This window comes from Oxyura jamaicensis, chromosome 9 (assembly GCF_011077185.1).
Source record: "Oxyura jamaicensis isolate SHBP4307 breed ruddy duck chromosome 9, BPBGC_Ojam_1.0, whole genome shotgun sequence".
Classification (NCBI taxonomy): Eukaryota; Metazoa; Chordata; class Aves; order Anseriformes; family Anatidae; genus Oxyura; species Oxyura jamaicensis.
This window is the reverse complement of record NC_048901.1, coordinates 19,494,449-19,517,064: the sequence shown is the minus strand read 5'-3', so window position 1 is coordinate 19,517,064 and position 22,616 is coordinate 19,494,449. Positions and strand designations below refer to the sequence as shown.

Below are 22,616 nucleotides of genomic sequence, written 5' to 3'. Positions count from 1 at the left end.
ACAGATCCTTTAAATGCACCTGTTTGCACTTTATTTGTGGTACCGTTTACTGAGGTTCAAGTATCACTGCTCCTGAACATGACAAATTCAGTCTTGAATTGAACTTCAGTGTTCAGTTTGGATCTGAAGAGCTAAATTCCGAGCTGCTACCACACGGATGGGGAGTCCGCTCCTGCCCTCTGTGCTGACGCATAGGGGGAACCTGCTCGTCAGCCCTTTACAGAGCTCCAGGTATTGTGGGCTCATCTTGCTACTTAACAGCATGGAGTTAGCGTGTCATTATGGCTCAGGTTTGAAGAATAGAACAGAAGAAAACACCACAAGCTGAGCAAGCTCATTTTCTGACACCCAGAACAATGGCCTCCCCGGTCTGACTGCTACAAGGCTGCACAGCTTCTGGTCCCTGGCGGTTCAGGAGCCGAAGCTGGTAGGTTTGAGTGCACCAATCAGGGAACGCTGCTCCCCCAGCGTGAGCGGGATTGGATCATGCAGTTAATCTGCCCGGCAACCAGAAGCTTCCAGAAGGAGAGTTGGGTCCTGTCAGCTGAGAGGTGTTGGAGGTTGTGCTGGGTCCTGACAGGGAGGAACCCCCACAGACAGGGGTCTGCCTCATGGCACATCCTCAGACAGAGTGCTGCACTTTTGGTGCTGAGGAAGCCTTATTCACCAATAGCGTCGTGCTGTAGTGCTCTGTGGAGCTGGAGGCTGCAGCAGGAAGGGGTTGGTTTTCAACACGTGCACCTTTTGTGAGCGGTGAAAACCCAGCGTGATGGAGTGCCACGCAGGTGGTAGCCTTCCACCCGTCCTACCCTGAGCACACCCCACCCAACAGCTCGGTGCTACCAGTGCAAGAGACCCCACCTGAAGCTGCGTACGGCAGCGTGCAGCCAAGCTGAAGTTAAAAGCCTCCATCACATAAGTTGTTAGGCTTTGTTCCGTGCGTGGGATGTCTCCTGGCTGCCGCATTCAAAAATGGTGTGGAGAAACAGCCTGCAGAGGCCTGAGGCATCCCTGCAGGGGTGGCTAGGTGCATGAAATGTTTGCTGTGAAGAGCATGGCCAGTAAAATAACAGAAATCATGGTCTCCTTAACAGAGAAAAACCACCTCTGCTATCCGTGCCCTGGACAAGGTGCAGGGCAGTGGTGTGGACTGGTCAGCATGGCTTTCCATAAGCAAAGTGCCATGTGCAGGGATGTAGTATTTATAAATTACGTGTGCAGACTTTACAACATCCTTCTTGAGGTAGCAGAACAAAAAAGGGAAAAGAAATTGCACACAGTTGTCTCAGGGCTGTTGTTGCATTGGCTGTTTGGTGGGTTTGGATTAAAAGTTCTGGAGAATGCATGAAAAATAACCTAGAGTCTAATCAGTTTATTCCCAATGATTTACCAAGATTTTAATTATATGCTTGTGTAATTGTGTTTTGTATGACAGATCTTCAGCTCTGTTCTCTCTGTAATGGAGTCTAAACATAGCCTAAAATAACTATAAATGTCATCAGAAGCAACAGTTTCAGTATGAACAAGGAAATGCTATTGGCTTTTTGGAGGTCACTCATCTGGACATTCATCCAGACTGTTTCTTCTTTTTAATGTTTACTGAATATTTAATGATACTTATTATACACACAGTGTTTTCCTGCGTGCTTATTTAAAAGTGAGCACTATTTCCTGAAGATGTAGGAATGCAATAGCAATAGGAAAGTCTTGGCGTTATATGCTCATCAAATAATGAAGCATTTTTTTTCTGGACTGTAAGCAATTCAATTATTTTCTTTCTGGAATAAATTAAGTAAAGCTTATTGAGTCCAATCGGCCCTTGTTTCTAGGGAATTGTAGTTCAATTTCATTTTTAATTAGATTGAATGTTGTGAATTTCTTAGCAGTGGTAAGCAAGATCTGGCAATAAAATATGCACTCAATTTATATTAAAAGTTCCTAAAATCTAGTGCAGGGAACTGGCAATATATCTGGCTTATGTTTAATCGTCCAAGTACACTATTGTGAAAAAGTTCTTTTTTTTAAAAACGGCTGATGTGTAACTAATTACTTTTCTCTGATAAAACTGTATTGAAGATGAGCAGACAGCAAACAGGAAAAAGTATGGGACAAAATGTTCAGTTTGTTTTAAGCTTAATACCATATTTAAGACTACATTGTTAAAATATTGCTGTGCAAGGACTGCAGGGTTAAAGCAAACTGCTTTGGGGTTTGGAGATGGTGGGGGAAAAAAATCTCAAGAGGTTATTTCATTCTGACTTCTGTCTTAGGGGCTAGTGGACGACAGGCTGAATTGTGATATCAGTGCTTGGGAGCTCTCAGTCCACACTGAGATCTGCCTTATAGTAGCTCTGTTTTATTCAACACTTTATTCCTTCCCTTTGTGTGAGTTACTCCCACCTTAGCATCAGAGAAGCTGCAGTTCTTTGCGTGTCTACTGTGATTCCAAATACTGATTGCCAGTCTTGCTTGTATTTGCTTTCCTTTTTCTTTTGTTTTGTGATTATATAGCATCTTATCCATGATCATACAACGTTGATGGACTTCTGTGTGAAATTTGGGTGCTCTAACAGTGCCATTCCTTAGACACGGACAGTTTTGAGCTGAACTGGAAAAATACATTTCTTTCATCATCCCCTTGGAGTCAGCCATTAAACGGGTTATGTCCTCTATCTCATTGACGCTACTGAATTTTACTCATTTACACTACACTACATTTACTATTAGTGTATTGTTACTAATACAGTACCTTGAGGATGGATCAGTAAAAGTCAAAACTTGGTGAGATGGTATTTTGCCACTAAATTATTTTCACTATTGCTCCTGGACCTCTGATGGGAAATGTAGCAGCACGATTAAACATGGAGTAGTATTCAAAAATTAAGCTGAAGCCAAAATGGACCTTTGTTATCTTATTTGTTAGAAATATGGAAGTTGGAAAAGTTGTGTAAAAAATGTAGATGTGTATCTTTTTTTTTTCTCCTAGAGTCTTGATTGTGGTACTGTTGTGTCTTCCAAGTAGCCTGTATTATCGTAGGTAATTGAGAGGACAGTGGCATGTAATTAAATCTGCAGTATGTGAAGTCGTATTTTTCTACTCAAGCAATCTGTTTCAGAAATAGAAATACATTATGTCAGTGAGGTCTTCCAACAGTTTAAATGGCCCTTTACCCTTGCTTGGTAATTTTACTTACTGCCAATTAGTAAAATGAGATGGGATTTCCATTCAGAGCCTCATGATTTTAATTGGAACTTCACTAGAAAAGAATAATTAATAACTTGTAGCCTGTCCAGCTAGTAAAGCTGTGTCTCAGATTAATGAAGCGTGTCTTCTGCACATTGCTCTACGAATCGAAAAATGCACTAGTTAAAAACTGGTTAGTTATTTCTCTAATTAATGTTGATCATTGCACTGAAATATAATTACAATAGGAGATACAGCTCCTGGTAACATGTATGAATAAGTTTGATTTTAAACAGAGAGTAGTTTAAACAACTTCAGGAAAAATTGAAGCGTGTGTGAGGTTCTTCTGGATGCTGTTAAAAGGTTAAAGCCAAGAAACACTAACCTCCTTTTTTATAAGATACATGTTCTCCTCTTTTCTTAATGAGGGAGCTGTTGATTCTTGGAAACAACTCTTAAGAGTCATTTGAATATTATACAATTGTATTATTCCAGCTATAAACACCAGACTCCAAATGTGCACATAATAATGAACTTACTTTAAATTAAAATTAATTAAATTAAAATTAATATTTTGATCAGTCAGAATTTTGTCATAGATTGAATTGTGACTTTTTTTTTCAAAATTGCTCAGAATGTTTTGCCTCCTGTGTTTCACATATTTATCATTTACTGACTGTTAATCTTCATGCTAAAATCTCTTCCGCTAGAAGACTTTCTCTTCTCTAATACGTCACAGGTTCATACATGTTGTTTTTCATATATATATATAAATATATATATTTTTTTTTTAATCTGAAACATGGTTGTATAGTGTGTGTGGAACTATGTGAGAACTAGATCTAAGAGGAATCTTACCTGTACGGAACGGATTTATATTGTTTTATTTACTGATACTTTTTAAGCGTTACGTAATGACTGAAAGTTTGTAGGCTTGTGTAATACAGCTGAAAGCAGAATTACATCTAATAAGAAAAGTTCAGTGGATTTGTCTTGAACATAGTATTGAGGAGAAGTTAAATGTAGCAGAAGGGAACGTATAGTAAAATGAAGAGATCTGTTCCATGTTTTTCGAGCACCAGTTTGGTTTATCACATGCTGAAAAACTCTCATCAGTGTACATACAAACTGTGAAGTGCACTTGAAAGATGCTGTATTTTAAATTAGCTTTCCCAGATACAGTGGTAGTACCGCATCCTTTGAATAAGGGTAGAATTGTCTGTGGTGCCAAAGTCAGTTGTTATATGGCATTGTAAGGCAGTGTGGGCAGTACTCAGCTGCATTATCTTACATAACGTGTCCTTTGAAGAAAGACCAGGGTGTTCCGTGGGTTGGAGAACAGGATTTTCACAGCTTTGTTTGTCAAGGTTGAATTTTGTGGTGTCTACTTTGTGGTCCAAGTTCCTGTAGTCTTTTCCATCAGTCACTCTTCTCATGATTTCGTATGGTTTTCTTTGTTCCATTAAGGAGTGAGCTCCAACTTTTATTAATGCCTTCTTAGCGTGGTGCATTAGCAGGATCTGCCTCTTCTCTACTCAGTATCCCATTTTCTGTGAATTTGCAGGAATATGCTGAGATAGCACCTCATGTGAAACAAGTTTTCCGTGCCAACTAATGAGTTCAGTCATTACTGTGCTTCTAGACTCACAAATGGACAAGCATAGAAAGCAAATTAAAGACAACCAGGGATTTTTTTATGAATAATGGGGCTGATATTATACCCTATAAAGCACATCCATTGCAACTTTAGGGAAGGATAAAGTGGGAAAGAGAACTTGCACCAAAAACAGAGGAAGACAAACCACTGATACTGCTGATACTGTAGATATCCACATATGACACCATGACTGATTGCAGAGAGTGTTTCACAGAGGTGGAGAGCTGTTGACCGACAGTTGCACAGCAAGGTTCTTGTGTAGTTTGACCTACCTTTGGCACTATCAGTATGGGAAGAATTGCTAATAATGAGGAGCTATTTCAACACATGGTTGGTTGGTTGGTATAATCCAGTTACCTGCATCTTTTTTTTTTTTTTTTTTTGATGTATTCATAATCATCATTAACCATCCTGAGTAAAATAAAGACTTCAAAAATCACTAGCCACTACTTAAAATAAATGTCTTTTCACTGCCTCAAACACACCATCTTTAAAAAGTGATTTAAGGATGCCTTACCAGGTGTACAGTTTACAAGGCTGATCCATCCCCAGTAACATGGCAGAGCCTTTGGTAAAGCAGAATTTCATACTAGATTAAACCTAGTCCAGAACGTTTATGGGGCATTTTAATACACTGGATTGAAATAGTTACTTTTTTAATGCGTCTCTAAAGCCTTGTATAAGAAGGAGGATTTGAGCAGCCATAGACAACAAAGGGGTTATCCATGGGCACCAGCATCTGATTTATCTTCAAGCATTCTGATGTTTCCATTTTATCCTGAGATGTTTGTAGCTTTGGGAGAGGGAGGAGGCATACAACCAACACTGTCAGGGGCAAATTCTGCTGTTAGTTCTTTCTACAGTCTAAAATAATCCTTTGCTTTGAGTAGTTGTGTAACAGTTTACCTGAAAGATTTCATCTACAATCTTTAGCCATGTAAAAAATGCAGCACCTTCAATGTTTTGTGTTGGGACACCTTATGGCTTTTACAGTGTTGACTTATTTAAGATGAAAATGGAAAGAACAGCAAGTGTTTCTTGTTGGCATAGCTGTGGTATCACTGTTGGAAAGTTAAAAAGCAGCAATTATAGCTGAAATCTGAAAGCTGTTTCATAATCTCACATGTACAACACAACTTCTCACTAGAGATTGTAGCCATGGCAACATTGGTTGCTGCATTTTGTGAATAACTGTAGTTGCCTTCTCTGAGTGAAACAGAAATTCAATAGCGATTTCTATTAACTGCAAAGTTTAAAATATACATATATATCTTTAAATGACTGCATAAATGTTTGTGTGTTTTTTTTTTTTTTTTTCCCCCTATTTTCTGTGCTACCAAGTAGAGATGAATAAAGGGATTCTGGATATGGATGCTTGAAAGGAAAAGACAGTTGATATTTTCAGTCCTGACCGTTGTAGCATTTAGCTACAATGAATCTTCCTCCTCTTAGTGTATCCCTACCCTTTATAATGTGCTATCAAATTCTTGCTAAATATCAGAACAGGACGTGGGAACAGCACAATACAATAAACTGACCTACCAGTTTGGAGAATTGTAAAGCTCTTAATGCATTTTTAACCTTTTAAAAAATCTCTGCTAATTGCATTCTCTTTTTGCCTACTTGTATTCATCTCAACAGGGTTCTCTCAAAGTGACTATCCCTTTTCATCTAGGCACTGTTTATTTAAATACATAGCATTACACAAGATTCACCAGTTCACTCACGTGTGTTTATCTGAATTCAGGGTTACAGTGTGGAAGTCTTGGCAAATTGCAGTATTAGATGTTTTTCCTTAGAGATGACAAAAAGCAGGCTGCTACTTCTATGCATTTTTTGTCTCAGCTTTCAAGAAAAGCAAAACTGAACATGGAATGCTTTTGAGGCTTAAACCAAATGCCATATATTCATGTAATTTGCATGCTTGTAAAGCCAAAAATAACTATGCATAAACTTTCCTTAAAATCTATAGCTAGCAGATAAATTGAAAATATATAATTGAAAATATATTCAGGAGAAGAAAAAAAAAAAAACTCTCTAAAAGAAGGAGAAGGCAATTGAAGTGGGAAATGGAGGTATAATAACAAGATCTCAGGTTCCTACAGAATCTGAGCTGTGTAGTTCAGAAGCATGTGCAGTCATTCCTCAGACTTCATAGTAGCCGTTTGGAAAGTCATCAGTAGAGCATAGTGAATAGTAAGATAATCCTTAAAAGCCAGCATTACCTCTGTCTGAGGAATTAATGTAGTTCTGTGCCATTGTTGTAGTCTTCAGTCAATTCCAAATATGCAGAGCATTACACAGAACGTTCCTTTTGTATCATGGGGATATTTGCCACATTACAATTCAATTTCATCTGATTCAGAATAAAATCCTTTTATTTTTCAGTTCCCTATGAAAGGGAAAGCCTGAGTTGTTTTCAGTCAAAATCGATCTATGTGCTGCTGCAAGCTTTGGTGCTTGGATGCTTTTGTCCTTGAGTTTGGCAAAGTTTGCCTGATTTGCCGCACCAGATCTATAGATTTTCAAAAAGGCTAATTACCATTACCAACTCAAGCTGTGATGTTCTAATGAAACAGAATAAAAGCTCTGTCTGACAGGAGGCAGACTCCAAGGTTTGGGTAAGCTAGACTATTTCATTTTTTTTTTTTTTTTAATGGCCTGTAAACTCGTGTTTTCTCTTTTTATTGAAGAGATACTGTGTCCAGAAACCCTATGCAAGACATGTCAATGTCCTTGAATAAGTAAACTAACCAGGAATGTCACATTTCTAGTAGTATGGAAAATTTGGAAGAGATATTCAAGATGTGTTAAAGAGATTAGTTTGAACGAGACGTTTTCAAGATTATATCCCATGCAAGTATGTCAGGGTTGTAAGTCTAAGCAGATGTCCAAGGATTAGGGAGAAAGATGTCTCCACTCATATCTCTTTGTGTATCTAGCATAGTCCTGGCTAATACCTCACCCGAATTTAATATTCAGTACGCCAACCTTGTCTGACAGTATCACAATAACAGAGGTGAAGATGTAAATCAGTAGCAAATCTCAAATGCAATTGTTAGTGCTGTGTTTCCTCAACATGCTACATGTCATTTATAAGTAGGAGGTATTTGTGTTATTAGGCTTTGAAATTACCTTTTGGCATGACCTGGGAAAGATGACCATGATTCAGTCTTGTTGGGTTTTGATTTTGTTTGTTTTCTTTTCAAAGGGTAGCTGATTTATTTATATCATAAGCAGTTTGGAACTGTACTGAATCTCTTTGTCTAGAGCATCTAGAGTGAGAGCCTGATGTATGATAAAGCCACTGTCTCAACAGTAATTAAAACAATAATGTGTTCTGACAGTTTTCCTAAAAGCCACCCATGTTTTATTCCCTCAGCTTTCTTTGTTAGAAGACGCAGGATTTGGTGGTGTTCTTCTTTACGTTGATCCTTGTGACTTTCCAAAGACTACGGATCTTGCTGATAAAGCTTTTATGGTTTCCTTGAACAGTGGAGGAGATCCATCAACACCTGGCTATGCCAGTATTGGTAAGTACTGTGTAAGGCACATTCAGTCAATGCACATTTTAATTCTGCACAGATCATAAGCATGGGAGTTAAAACACTAGATCAAATCCTGACAGAACTGGAAACCCAGAGTAAGGGCGTGCTGTGTAACGCAACACAGCTCAAATGGCAGAGTACAGTCTCAGAAGTCCTTTACTCCAAACTCTTGGCGCAGTCTGTTCTCAAAGTAATTTATTTTGTCGCTATATGTATTTGTGTTTCCACACAGTATACCATTATTCCTGCCTCCTTATTCTTACCCCGATGAAAAAAGAATTATGAATTACTAATGGTAATACTGGTGGTTTCTGAGCAGATTCCGCTGGACCTGTTCTGAAAGAACACTGGAAGAGGTATTCTTCCCTTCATTTGGTCTTGCTCTTTCATGGTATTGATAATGTAAACTTCTGGTCAATAGATGCAAGAGCAATATAATACAAAATGTATATTTGAAAAGATTTAATAGCAATGTTTATAACATATTTGTGCCATTACCACCTGGAGAAATTATGGTCGTCTTACTTCTGCCTGGGGAGACTCGGTTATCAATTATGTTAATGATTTTCCTGTAAATAAATGTACTTTTGAATTATGGAAAATAAACTGATTTTTAAGAATTAATATAGTCGTTTTTAATTGTTTAGGGGTGGAGGATTTTGTTTGATTTGTTTTTGTGTGTGTTTTTTTAAGCAATACTAGCAATAAAGAGGCCACCTATTTGACTTGTATGCTCTGCTTTAATCTCTGTTCTAGCAGTTTAGTGGATGCGTGTTCTGCCTGTCTGCTACCTTTTCAGCTTTACAGCCTTTTTTACTATCTAACTATTTGGAAATGTATTAAGCGGCAGTCTGACTTTGTGACAAGGCTTCATCAAGAATATTTGGTCCAGTTACTAGCTCAGACATCTGAAGTCTGACTTGAATTGGCACTAAATCAACTGAGGCAACGCTGAGATACTTCATGACTAGAATGGCAGAAAATAGAAATATTTGCCTGGTTGTCAAAGAAGGGTGTTAGCTATTCACAGCATGAATGCCTTGACAGCTCAGTGGGAAAGAAATTGCACATTTTCTCAGTGTCTCAGTGTACCTGACCCAGTGTTCTTAAAAGTGCCCTGGGAGCTACAGAGGTAAATATAACACTCTTCAAGCTTTATTCTTGCTCATTTCATGGAGCTATTTGAAAAACAGTTTGTTGTTTATCTGTCTGGCTGACTTCTTAATGTTTTATTTACCCTACATGAAAAGTAAAAGCTAATTAAAACACATACACCAACATGAAGATGCCACTTCAGTGTCTAAACGTTATGCATGGGCTTGTTGTCAGTAAATGATCTCACTGACTGCATGAATTCCAGTCTCTAGTTTGAGAAAAAGGGGCTTGATTATATGGAAAATGGTGATATCTTTGTAAGTGCATAAATGGTTTTCACTAGAATCATTAGCATGGCTTAGCTGTGATTTTAAATCTCTGATCACCATTCATAAGCAGGAATAGGCTATCATGTTCCTAAAATCACTTATGTTTTGGTCATTGAATGCAATGATGTGCTGGGAAGGGCTCAAAGGAACACTTGGGGAAAGTGTTTTTTGTTTTTTTATTTTTTTTTACTGCTCTGTCACTGGAAGGTGGATCAGATGGAAGTAATTTCTGTGTTTCTGATGGTGGTTTTCTTCTCTGGGGACACTGAATAAATTTGGTTAGAGGTAACTTATGCCTGGGACAAATACAAGAAGTGTGGAGCACAGACTTTTGCCTGAGGGATGTGATTGCATATAAGGTAGTTAAGCAGACAACATGTAATGTAAAAGTGCCAGATACCCAGGGTTACCCATATCACTTTGATTCACAGACTGTAACGTGCACTACAAGAGATTTTATTGGAAGCTCCCGCTTAAGTTATTGGCACGTCTTTGGTACCATCTGCACTTCACACATTGCCAAAATAACTGTTACTATTACAATCTTGGGGACTGCTCTAACACCATTCTCCCTTTTACTAGGAAGTGCCTAGTGATATAAGCAATCCCAAGGTAGTGGTTGAGATAATCTTTGTGATAATCATCAGTTTTCTAAATAATGATAGTAAATAAAAAGTTTGTATTAGGTGAATAAAATGCATGAGACGTGTATTTCCTTGTTGCTGCCTTCTGATTCTCAAATTCTTTTAGAGTGAAAACAAATTTCTCTGTGGCTTCAGAATATTGGAGTACTTCAGACATTTTCCTGGGGGGGGGTGGGGGTGGAACCTGGGGAAATGATAAAGTTTAGAGATCTCAAAGTTGGGAACATTTTGAAATGGGGTTTATGTCATAATTCAGAGAGGACTTTAGAGCTTTCATGATTTAGCTCAAATCTTAGAAGGTACAGAAATAGCTTGAGGGTGGGTTTGGATTCCTACTATCTATGAGTGGAATGATTTTAGATCTCTGTTTAATAAACAGAAAACAGTACTGATGTGAAAAAGAAAGTCAAACACACGTATTTTTTGCAGCTTTATTTGATAATTTGATTTTTCTGCTCATAAGACTCTCCCCATCCTATGTCATATCAAATCTAAAACAATCCCATGAACATTTGTTAGCATCATTTTCTCTTCCTGATTTCTCAAGACTTGGATCTGTCCTTGCTAGAAATCTTCCTTCTGTTTTGCTGCTTTTGAAATGAAACTGATCCAGTGGTTGAGACTCAAGGAATTAAGGATATGTGACTAAGAAGCTTGAGAGGGTAATAAGAGACTTACGTGGCAAAAGGTATTCTGAAAACAAAGTTTAGAACAGTGTTAAGCTTGTGTGACTTCCCTCACTTACTATTTTTTTTTTTTTTTCCCATTTTGACTTCTTGAATGTTGCACTTCCTTTCACCTACCTTTGTATGGCAGAGATGCATTATGTTTCTTCCTTTCTATATTTCAGAGTTGTTTTAAATCAAAAATGTTTCCACACAGAAAATGGCTCAGTAAACAAAAATATGGATAGAATATATGTAAACAGAAAAGTGTCACTGCAATGAGCATTGATTGATCCCTGCCCCTGAGGTAGGGTACCTCATAATAGGAACTGTATCTGTGCCATTGTGGACTAGATATTATTTCAGGTAAAATTCAGACAGTATCATAGTAAATGCTGTGACCTTAAAAATGTTGAAATCTAACATCTCTGAAATATAATCTTCTGCTATCATCTGATGTTTCAAGTGTGTTGTTGTTTTAGAGAATTGCTAAGCAGAGGTTATAACAGAAAGGCAAAGTGGTGTTTTTAAAAATTGTCGTTCGGTAGTAGCCCATGCTTCAGGTCACCATGAGCAGCTACTCGTGTGAGCAATAATACAGGGATTGGGTTAAAAAAAAAAAAAAAAAAAAAAAGCTAAAATTGTGAATAATGAACCTCACATTCACGCAGGGAAGCTGACACTAGTGTTACTCAAACATTTCCGAAAGGGTTTGACTTATAGGAGGGGACAAGGAATCAGTGGAGTTTTGGTCCCATACTTACGAATGCTGTTGGGCCTTGACAGATCTTGTGCTTAAAGAGTCCGAGTAGTTCTCACACTAACCTTTATTTTTAACTTTATTTCAGTAATGTAGAAATGGAAATGGCGTTGGAAATCTTTTTTTTTTTATTATTATTATTATTTTCTCCAAAATTTGTGTTTACTTTCTGCTAGTGCAACCAGATGAATGACGTGTGAAGCTACAAAATGGCGGTCTGTATTCAGAGAATTAAGGGGTCTGGGTTTGTTCTAGGCCAGACTGAAGCTGGGGAGAAGCAGCTGGGGAGAAAGTAAAATTTGCAGCCCCACATTTAACTTAAGGGATGTGTGTTTATGTGTGTTGATGTATATTCTTGATCATTTCATTTTGTGACATATTTTTGCTGGTTGTCATCACCCCCCTACGCTTTATCATTACCAACTCCACTGCTATATCAGATACACTGTGTTATTTTCTGCATGAAAAAAAAAAAAAAAAAATGGTGGTACAATATTGAGGTAAATCCTTAGGAAATGCTGAGTCTTGAATAGTCAGCACAGTAAGTAGTAATTTCAGCAGATTTTCTGTATCTCCAAAACTAAGTATTCAAAAGATGGTTGAATCCGCAACCTGCTTCTTGAGATTTGGAAGGATAAAATAAAACAACTAAATTTGTATTTAAGTACCAAATTACATGGTCTGAATTTTGGTGGGTTTTGTTTTTGTTTTCTCCCTAGCTTTCAATTCAGGTTCAGTGTACTTAAAAACTGAGAAACTTAGTTGGTCATCAAGATGTTTTCGGCTCCTCGGTTTGAATGTGTGGATTGTGTCTTGTAAAAACCTGATATCATTTTATCTACTGCTGAAGCTGCCTGTAATTTTAGATTGGAGGAGGGAAAAAAAAAATAATTGCAAATGTAGTGATGTTATCAATTAAAGTATTGGTAGGGATAGGGAGAAATGACTGCCAATGGCTGCAGAAGCTTGCTGGTAATATTTGCATCTTCAGACTCTTGCAAATGCTGAGCCATATGGTAATAACTTATCTCAATTTCAAACAAAATTAAAAAAAAAAAAAGTGAATTTAAGTAGTGGAATGTGCAAGTGGTAAACACCAAATTGCTTAAAAACAAACAAACAACAACAGTTTCTTTAATGCAGAATTAGTTAAGAGGAAAACATACAGCCTAAAGACTCTGACGCCTCTTCTATCAGAATACATACATCCAGTTTTCCATCCAGACTATCATCAGGATTGTGGGGCTTTTTTTAATCTTCAATTGGAGAAGGCTCCACCGTATTTTTGACATTTCAGACAGTTTCAAATACCGAACAGCCTTGACTTCCTACAGAATGTTTTCTAGCAAAGCCATTTTGTCACTCATCCAACAAAAATAGCATTTTAAATGGTGTCCAGATTACATTTTTGAAGCTCCACAACTCAAAAAGGAGATTAGCATATTTAAATCTCTTGTGCAATCATGATTAAAAATAATCCTTTCATATCTTGACTGACAGCTAGCACATCATATTTCAGCTCAACATAATTTTGGGCGAGCAAGCTATTACTTTTAGTATAAGCTTGTGAAACAGCCGACATCGCTGTATAGCACAAAGTCTACCCTGGTGGATTGGAACCTGCTACGACAAAAGCACGTGTCTGCAGAATCTAGCTGAAATCAGTTGTCTTTCCAAGGGTTGGGAATTTGGGATGGGGCCTGGTTTTGTAGCATCTAGGGGGGAACAGGGTGTGTGTGTGTTGAGAGGGCTCCCTTGCACTCCCATATACCACTTCCAGTTGTATGTAGGAGTGGTGTTAAGGAGAAGACATCCAAGACACAGAGTATTGAGAAAATATTTTACTAAATTTTTGTGTATGGATAAGGAAAGGAAGTACGTTTGTTTGTAAAGGTAGAGGGATGAGTAGGTGTGCATTTGCTCATGTAACAGTATATAATGGTATATTCTAAGAACCAGCTTAGCTCAGAACTGACTGTCAGCTAGAGGCCAATTTCATGGACCACTTGTTGTGTAGCCACTCATATGCTAAATGTGAGTTTATATAAAAAGCAAACAAGCAAACAAACAAAAAAAAATACAGAGAATGCAAAACACTTTGTGTTTTTTTTTTGTTTGTTTGTTTGTTTTTTTTCTAACTTTAGCCTATGAACACATTCTTGTGCACTGCAACTGAAACACTTGCTTAGACTCATCTCAAGTTCAGGATGACACCTCCACATCACAAGCAAGCAGCAGTGGTGGTGCTGGTGTTTTGGGGTCCAGAAAGGGCCTTCTTTCTGCAGGCTCCAGAACTCTGGTTCTGCAGCGGGGGAACTGGAGAGAGAAAAGTAACAGAAATCTAACATGGGCTTCAGCTCATTCTTACTTTCTCCAAGATGTCTGTGTATGAAACGTAAGCCTGGCAATAGTAAAGCTACCTCAGCATCCTAGGCCTATTTTTCCCTTTTGCTAATAGTTGAGTCTCATTATCGCTATTGTCACATTCCAGATGATGTATTATATATTCTGAAAAATGGTATTTGTCGATATTTAAAAACATCTCTCTCAATATGACTGTTCAGGAAGTTTAGATTTAAAACTGGCTGGTATTTTTTCCATGAAGAGATAAATTCAATTAAAAGAAATTTTGAAGGCAGAATGTATTTGTGAATTCAAGATGAATTTATGATTTAGTTTTGTATGCAGAAAGGGTGGGGGGGGGAAAAGACAACTTTTACCTTCTAGTAAGTTTAAAAGTTGATGAAGTATAGGGAAAAGAGAAAAAGGCTTCAGTGATAGCATTTTTATTTTGTGTGAAATGCAAGTGTTGCAGAATGAACCAAAGTATATGTGTGATTTTCTTCAATGCTAAAAATGCTGACATTTCAGTTTTGGTTGAATGTAGATCAGTGCTTTTTTCTATGTTTTTAATTATTTATTTAACTCATTAACCTGAAAAATAATTTCTTCATTGTTTTCTGTTAGGTCCATTATTATTATTATTTTTTGAATTTACCCAAATCAATTTATTTTTGTTTCAGCAAGAACATTTTGAATATAATGGGTCCAATTCATTGTTACTTATGCCTTTTTCCTAATGTATATATAAAAAGCAAATAAAAACATGGAGTTTGGGGCTGATTGTGTTTTACTCACATATTTTGAAGATAATGCCTCGAGTATATGGCAGGCATTTGTGGTAGGTGATACTATTTATTAATGCTGCTGTAATTGCCAGAAATACTGTTTCAAAATAAAATGCAGTTTGTCGTTAGATTCAAGAAATAATTATGACCACGTTGAAGGTAAAGGGAAAAATGTCAGATCTAGAGCGGCCATAAAGCAGTTTAGTAGCCCTCTCGGGAAGATACCATAGATAGCAGATATACATGTACAGATAAAGGAATTACATTTGTTAATACAGGTTAGTTAATAGTAGCTATGCTATATATGCACGGATGAAGGAACTACATTTGCTAATAAAGATTAGTTAACTTTGCCATATTAGTGTTTATATGTAACATAATGGTAATTTATCCTCTTAGCACTCCCATGCTCAAGTTGAGATATTACAAAGTAGCTCTTACATATTGCAATGTTAACACCTGCAAGTGCACCTGCACAGTATCAAGAGCACTGTAAAGTCAGCTGGCTGATTGTTTAAGCAACTGAAGATGCAATTAGTTTTATAATTGAAATTTTGCTAGTGGAGTTTGAATACTGCAAGCCAGAATAAACCAAACCATCTTTAATTCAACATGATCTCGGTTCCAGCCCACTGCTAACCATATTCAGCATCTGCATTAAAAAGATAATAGTACCTCTTCCTACTTTGAGACAGATAGAAACTCCCCCTGAAGATAAACTAATCATCATGAAATGGAGATGTGGAAAATTCTTCTTCATTTCATAAATGTTCACTATCCATATTATATAGTATTGTTCTGCAGAGTGGTAAAAGACAAAAGTAACTCATCACAACTTGGTTTTGGCCAATTTTCAGAAACATTTTGCTTGTACTTTTCACAGGTTTTTCAGACTTGCACTGAGAGGGAGAAAAATGGTCAGGGGGACTGAGAAGAGGTCCCTTTGCCAAGCTGCTTCCCAGCTGATCAGCCCCCAGCACATGCTGGTGCAGTCATATTCCTCCTCTGTGCAGGACTTCACATTTCCCTTTGATGAACTTCATGAGTTTTCTGGCCACTCATTTATCCAGGTTATCAAGGTCCCTCTGAGTGGCAGCACAGCCATCTAGTCTATCAGCTACTCCTCCAAGTTTTGTATTTTTTCAAACTTGCTGGCCTTATTGTAGACAGCTATCAGGTTGGTCAGACATTATCTCCCCTTTGCAACTCCATTCATACCACTCCCGATCACCTTCTTGTCTTTCATATGTTTGGAAATGGTTTCTATGATTATTTGCTCCATTACCTTCCCAGGGATTGATGTAAAGCTAATCCCAGATCCTCCTTGTTGAAAACTGAAGTGATACTTGCTTTCTTCAAGTCCTCATGGACTTCTTCCCATTGCCTCGCAATGATATGACTCCTTCATCACTTGGTGGCCCCAGCCCATCAGGCCTTACCCTGATGGGTGAATTTACATCTGCTGTACCTAGTGCTCTCATAAGTGGTTTTCTCCCTCAGCTATGCTTCTTAATATCACAAGTTAAATATCTTCCTTGTCTCTGCACCTGGATACAGAAGAATAGTGGTAGATGATGGTAGAATGGTACTTTCTGTGGCAGCTTTACAAAATGTGTTTGGAGCAGTCAAATAGGTCATTGCATCTGGTGATGTCCCATGGATAATAGGAGCTTCCCCTCTACTTCATCTAGTGTTGCTGTTAGAATGTTGCAAGACTTTTATGTAAGAGACTGCATCTGTTTTGATGCAAAACCGTCCTCTTCCCCTAGCAAAACAATTTAAAATTCTCTGATGAGTGTTCTGTGAAAGCATTGAGCTTCATTTTGGGCAAGGAGCAGCACTGAAATAAATGTTCGGGAATAGAGATGGCCAGATACCATCTGTGTGGCACAAGAAAAATTCATTAATGTGGGAGGAAGTCTGTAACAAATGTGTTACACAAGAAGCTCATCGGGGACATGTCAGTGAAAGAGACAGTCAAAGCTTACAGAACTTCTTTCTTCAGTGCTTTTGGACTAGTCCTGTATGCAGTGGTGCCAGAGAGTATTTGCTGTATGATGGGTAGTGCCAGAATGAGGAATAGTCAGTTTGTTGCCAGATGCTTTTGTTATCTGACACGTTTTTCATGTGCAAAACAAAGCTACAAGAATGATTTGAATAAACCTTTGAAACTTTCATAACTGTTTCAAGTCCAATTAGGACAAGTATGTGCACAAAATGTGTGCAACTTCCTATACTTCCTACATATTAATTTTACATAGCTGACAGGTGGGTCTATTGAGTTAGTGAAGAAAGAGTGAAGCCTCTTGGGTTATTTGAAACCTTGTTGAACTCATAGATGTTTTAGAATATTAATATAAATGATTTGCATATCTATTCATAATGGTGTGCTATAGGGACCACCCTTTACAAAATACGTAATGAACAAATGCCTATGCTTTCTACTTGGGAGGTAATTTTTTCTTGCAGCAGATGTCAGCTAAAGCTGACACGTGGTGACAATCTATTCCTATTTGGTATAATGCTCGTAACAAGGAGACTAATTTTAGAACAGCTGGCCTACTCGTGTTTTAAAGTGCTTAGGTACTTTTCCTGATTTCCAGAATCAGCAGTCTTTCAACTTGTCCATGGTGGGATTTCTGCCAACCCTAGTTTAATGAAGGACTGCGAGGGACTTTCATCAATATTTCACATGCTCTGATAGAACTGAACCACATGTTGTTAAACCTTTAGCATTTAAAACCTGGACAGTAGTAATTTTTGCATTGTGTAAAATCTGTTGCATTTTTCATAGCAGTAAATACAGAGCAAGGGTGAGATAAAGCTTAAGAGCTTGTTCCCTTGTCAGTTACCTCTGCTTCTTCCCAAAATCGCTGTATTAAATGTGATTTTGAGATGTGCTGGCAAAAAGCAAAATATTCCTCTGGGCAGTGATATGTGCTACTAATCCACTGAAAAAACAGCTACATCACCTGGCATGGAATATCTTGTGGAATGTTTTTAAATTTCCCCAGAATGAGAAATTGTAGGGTTTGAGAAGAAGGTATGAGTGGAGTATTTCTTGAGTTAAAATTAAGTGAATCAGGTCTAAGGAGAGTTGTATAAAGGTTATACAAATAATTTTTTAAGACTATTTTTAGATTTTTTTGCAAACCTAGAAATGCAACTTCTGCTGTGTAATTAAAAAGCATAATAATCCCAAAACAGTACACATAAGGGGAAAACCTTTGTAGATTTTAAGTAGGTTTCATAGTTGTTGGAAATTACAAAAGCTTTCAATTTATTTCTTTCTAATAGTAGAACATATCAAAGCATGGAAGAGAAGCATGTTTAAAACACTTAACAGGAAGAACAGTCTTAAGCTGGTCAACATTTTCTAGAAGTTATAGCTTCAGTTTTAATTTTTGAGTTTATGGCGATTTCATCTGGTGAGATGAAATGCATTTGTGTTTTGAGAGTTTGGATTTATCCCTTGATTTATACAATGGACCAATAATTCTGAACTCTGAAACCCTGATTTAGAAATCAGTGCTTTAAGATAGGATTTTGTTACATCCTTCATTGGCTTTGTAAAATGAAAAGTTGAATTACAAATCCTATAATAGAGACACAAATCCTAAAGCAGATGTAGAAATACTGCAAGAGATTTACAAATCGTAACATAAATCTTAATAAAGTAATTTTTAGTCATACAAATCTATACTTATTTCCAAGTTAAAAACTCTGTGATTCTTGCAGAGCCCATTCTGGAATTTTAATGTCTCATGTGTTTTGGTCATGTTCTTTATGACTTGTTTCTACAAAACTTATGTTTATGAAAATATTTCTTTGACCTGGTTTCTTCTTCAACTTCATAGAATAAAAACAACTGGAAAACATTTTTCTCTCAACAGAGAAGTTGCTATTCATTTAAATTGTTATAGATTTTTTTATACTCCCTTTGCCAAACTTCACCTTCCCAAAATTCTGCAAAGGATAAATTAAAATGGGAATAGATGGGAAAGCGAAAGAACTTCATCTGTCCAATAACCAAGAGTCTTGCCATCTTAGTCATTAATGCTTCTGAAAGTTTCATTAATGCATTTGCGTTTGTTTACTGGGTGATACTGGAAACATACTTCATTATTTTTGTTTATGCAGATATAATTTCATTATTCTTTGAGGATTCACATGATGCGTTTCAATTTGTCATTAATCAACAATGACTAAAAGGAAGCACTGTGATATTAAGCAGTTATAAAGCTGAATAAATAATGATTATGGAAGACTGATTTTTAGAAAGTCAGCAGAACTGCTGATTATTGTAATATTCTGATTACTTGAAGGACTCTTCAGGGTACAGGTTTGCAGGTTAAGCATAGATAAAAATATGGATAATATATAGAAATTCAAGTATATTAAAAAATATCAATGAAGAATGAAACTTTTAAAATTTATCATTTCCTTAAAAAAACAACACTTTAAATGGTTGACTGATACTCTGAGTAGCAAATTGATGATAAGCCATCGATCATGGCTTATATATCTAGGAAGTCTTGGAAGTAAATAAATACATATAAATGCAATTTTGAACAATTATTGACATGTTAATATCATTCTTCTATCAAAATAGAAAAGTGCCTTGATATTGGTTGTCGTGTTTAAAGGGAAATATTGGGATTTCAGAATTTGTGAACAGAAGAAAGGGATTTTTACTATTCTTGTTTTGCAAGTTCGTCTGAGAGATGTGCAGAGCGGAGAAAGATTTTTTTTTTACCCAACCAACAGGTCAGTCAAAGACACTGATTTAAGGAGTCATTGTTTTTTGTCCATTAGAATATGCTGCTTCTCTTTTGCACTCATGGATTTGCTGCGTGGATTTAGAGAGATTATGAAACTGGAAAAAGAAGAGAGTTGATACACTAGTAGATGTATTGATTTGTCCCTTTTGTGTTTTTGTGAAAAAAAAAAAAATAAAAATAGAACATAATAGCAAACTACCCTGCCCCATATCTTAAATGCTTTAAAATATTTGATTTTTACAAGAAAAAAATAAGTTAAAATTAAAGTGGATATTAGTTAGACCTTAACATCTGGCATCACCAAAGTTACAGCATGACTTAATTATCTGGGTAACAGGAATGGTGTGGGAAAGGACATAAGCATAAAATTGTGGATTTCTCAAAATCATTTCTTTCCTGTGACTGTTTTTTGGGGTTAAGGTATTACTAGGAGATTAGCAGCTATTGATGAAAGTGATGATCTTTAATCCATTTGTCACCTGTCCATTGCTTGACCTGATTTTTTGATGATCCGTGATGCCTTGGTTCTCTTAGTAGACCTCTTTGTAGTGCGTTTCTTTACCACTGTGTTTTTGTGTTGATTGTTGTGTCCTGAATTTGATAGTGAAGCTAAAGCACTCTCCAAATAGACATTTAGTTTAGTATACCAGTATAACAGAGGGAAGGACAGCTCAGAAGGGTGAAAACCTGCTCTGATTTCCACCCTGCAGGATGGAAACATTTTGTTTTGTTAAGTCCTTCAAGGGAACACTCCTTGGTAAAAACAATCCCATCCCTAGAAAGCCATTTAGAAATGCTTTATGAGGCCCTCCGGGATGAAAGTATTTCATTCCTGCTGCAGTCTGAATTGTTTGAAGAGTAAAATTATGGTTGGTGTTCTAGGGCTAAGCAAACCCCAGTATATTTTCTCAGAGTTCCTGGTGGTGTTCAGAACAAATTCTTCCTCAGTCCTCCCACTGAGGTAACTGTAGCCTCAAGGAATGTTCAGGTGGATGACAGAAATGCCCAATCTCTATTTATGTTGATAAGTAGATTTACAAGGTGACATCTTTTGCATTCATTGGCCATTAGACTGAGCAAATGTGTTAACTAGAAGATTTAAAAAAAAAAAATGTACAACTGATGAAATGTTTTTGAATTGTTCTGTCCATTGACGAGATGAACAGAGCATGTTCCTGAAGTTAAATCAGTTAGATGGACAAAAAGGACATACTGAAGCTAGGTATAATCTGTACCAGTCAAAAATGGAATCGATAGTGATGTTTGACAACTGGCTGACAAGACAGCAGAAAAAGTCTTAGAGGCACAATCAAAATGTTGTCTGCAGAATTCTGTAGTGGTTGAACTGAGCTTCAGAGGCTCTTCAGGCTTTCAATAAACTCTTCAAACCTCACCTTTCCAAGAGGAAGACAAACTGCTGTAATGTTACAGTTTTCTTCTGGCCTAGCTCTCTCCCTCACAGTCAGAACAATTCTTACAAAAATGTTTTTACTCCTTTTGTAGTCTATATAGTTTTCCTCCACCAAGCCATTAATAAATAATGTCGTAAAAAATGTCCCTTAAGTCATCTACTATCTTAGCCATAGTTAATCATCCAAGATAAAAGCAAATAGTAAAAGTTATGTTTTACTAGCATGGCACATAGTTTTATCTCAAATATATATTTTTAGCAGTCCTGAGATGACCAATCCATAAATTTGTTACTGAAGACAGTTCTTATAATCAGTTCTACTGTACTTCAGTGCATCTTTTGAAATTAATTCCTTAAAAATCTTTGTATGTGAAATGTAAACACTTTTACAGTCTAAATTTAACAGTTGTAGTTTTCAGCAAGTTTCTTAGTTGTGTTTGAGATGGTTCTCAAAAAGACTGTATTCCTTTCACTTCTGTATTTCAAGCAGGAATGTGCATAATAATTTAAAAAAAAATGGGATCTGCAAGAGTTTCTTAAAGCAAGTCTGAAATATTTGCAGCTACTCACTGAAATTCTTAATACAAAATATTACTGACAAAATAGTTCATATTTGATCCTGTAGGCTTTCGACCCCATCATAATACCTTTGATAAGCTAAAAGGGTTACATTTTTGCTTCCAGGGAAATAATTGTATTATAACAAGGGAGATCTTTTTTGATTAAGTATCTGAAATTGTGTACCTTTGGCCATTGAATGAAATCTTTCTCTGCTTTCTTTGCTTCTGTGTTTAAAGTTGGTGGGAGTTTTCAGTTGACTTTAGGGTCAGAGTTCGGTCAGAATTTTTCCACCTCTAAACTACTGCTAGGTCAAGTGAACAGAGATGAAAATGTCACATTTGTGTAACTGGTGTAACAGCATTTCAGAAAACGATTTGAAGTTGGGTGTTTGAGAATTAATTCAATTTGCCAATGCATGTCCACACATCCTTTTCTGCTGTCATGACCTCTGCTTATATTTGTTTCTCTACTATCATACAGAACTTGTCCTCTCTTTGGATTAGGCACTGTTTCCTATCTTCATACTACCTGGTAAGACTTAGTTTAATTGCACTGAAAGGCAGAGGGAGCTCATTCTTCCTCCTCTGTTAAGCCGTTGATAAATGCTGTTTGCCCTGTTGCAATACGTTGTTTTTAACCTAATATTTAACCAACATTTTCTATATGATTGACTTACTTTTTACACACATATTTTCACTGCTATTAGTGTAAAATATTTCAGACTGTGTGCATCCATCTGTCACTCCTTCATGGAGCCTACAGTGTTACACCAAGTATGGATAGTAATCTCTCAGACCCAACTAAACTTATTTGGTTTTGTTAACCGCAGAACTGCTGTCTAAATTAGTCTCTG

The 22,616-nt window shown here is 36.9% G+C and overlaps 1 protein-coding gene across 9 annotated transcripts in view; it reads left to right on the top strand.

Moving 5' to 3' along the window:
• NAALADL2 (N-acetylated alpha-linked acidic dipeptidase like 2) overlaps positions 1-22,616 on the top strand; it is a 438,092-nt gene that overhangs the window by 279,345 nt on the left and 136,131 nt on the right. For all 9 annotated transcript variants that reach the window (XM_035335008.1, XM_035335005.1, XM_035335007.1 and 6 more), the window contains one exon: positions 8,224-8,374. In XM_035335008.1, the coding sequence (XP_035190899.1) occupies positions 8,224-8,374 (151 nt within the window). The remainder of the gene's footprint in view (positions 1-8,223; positions 8,375-22,616) is intronic.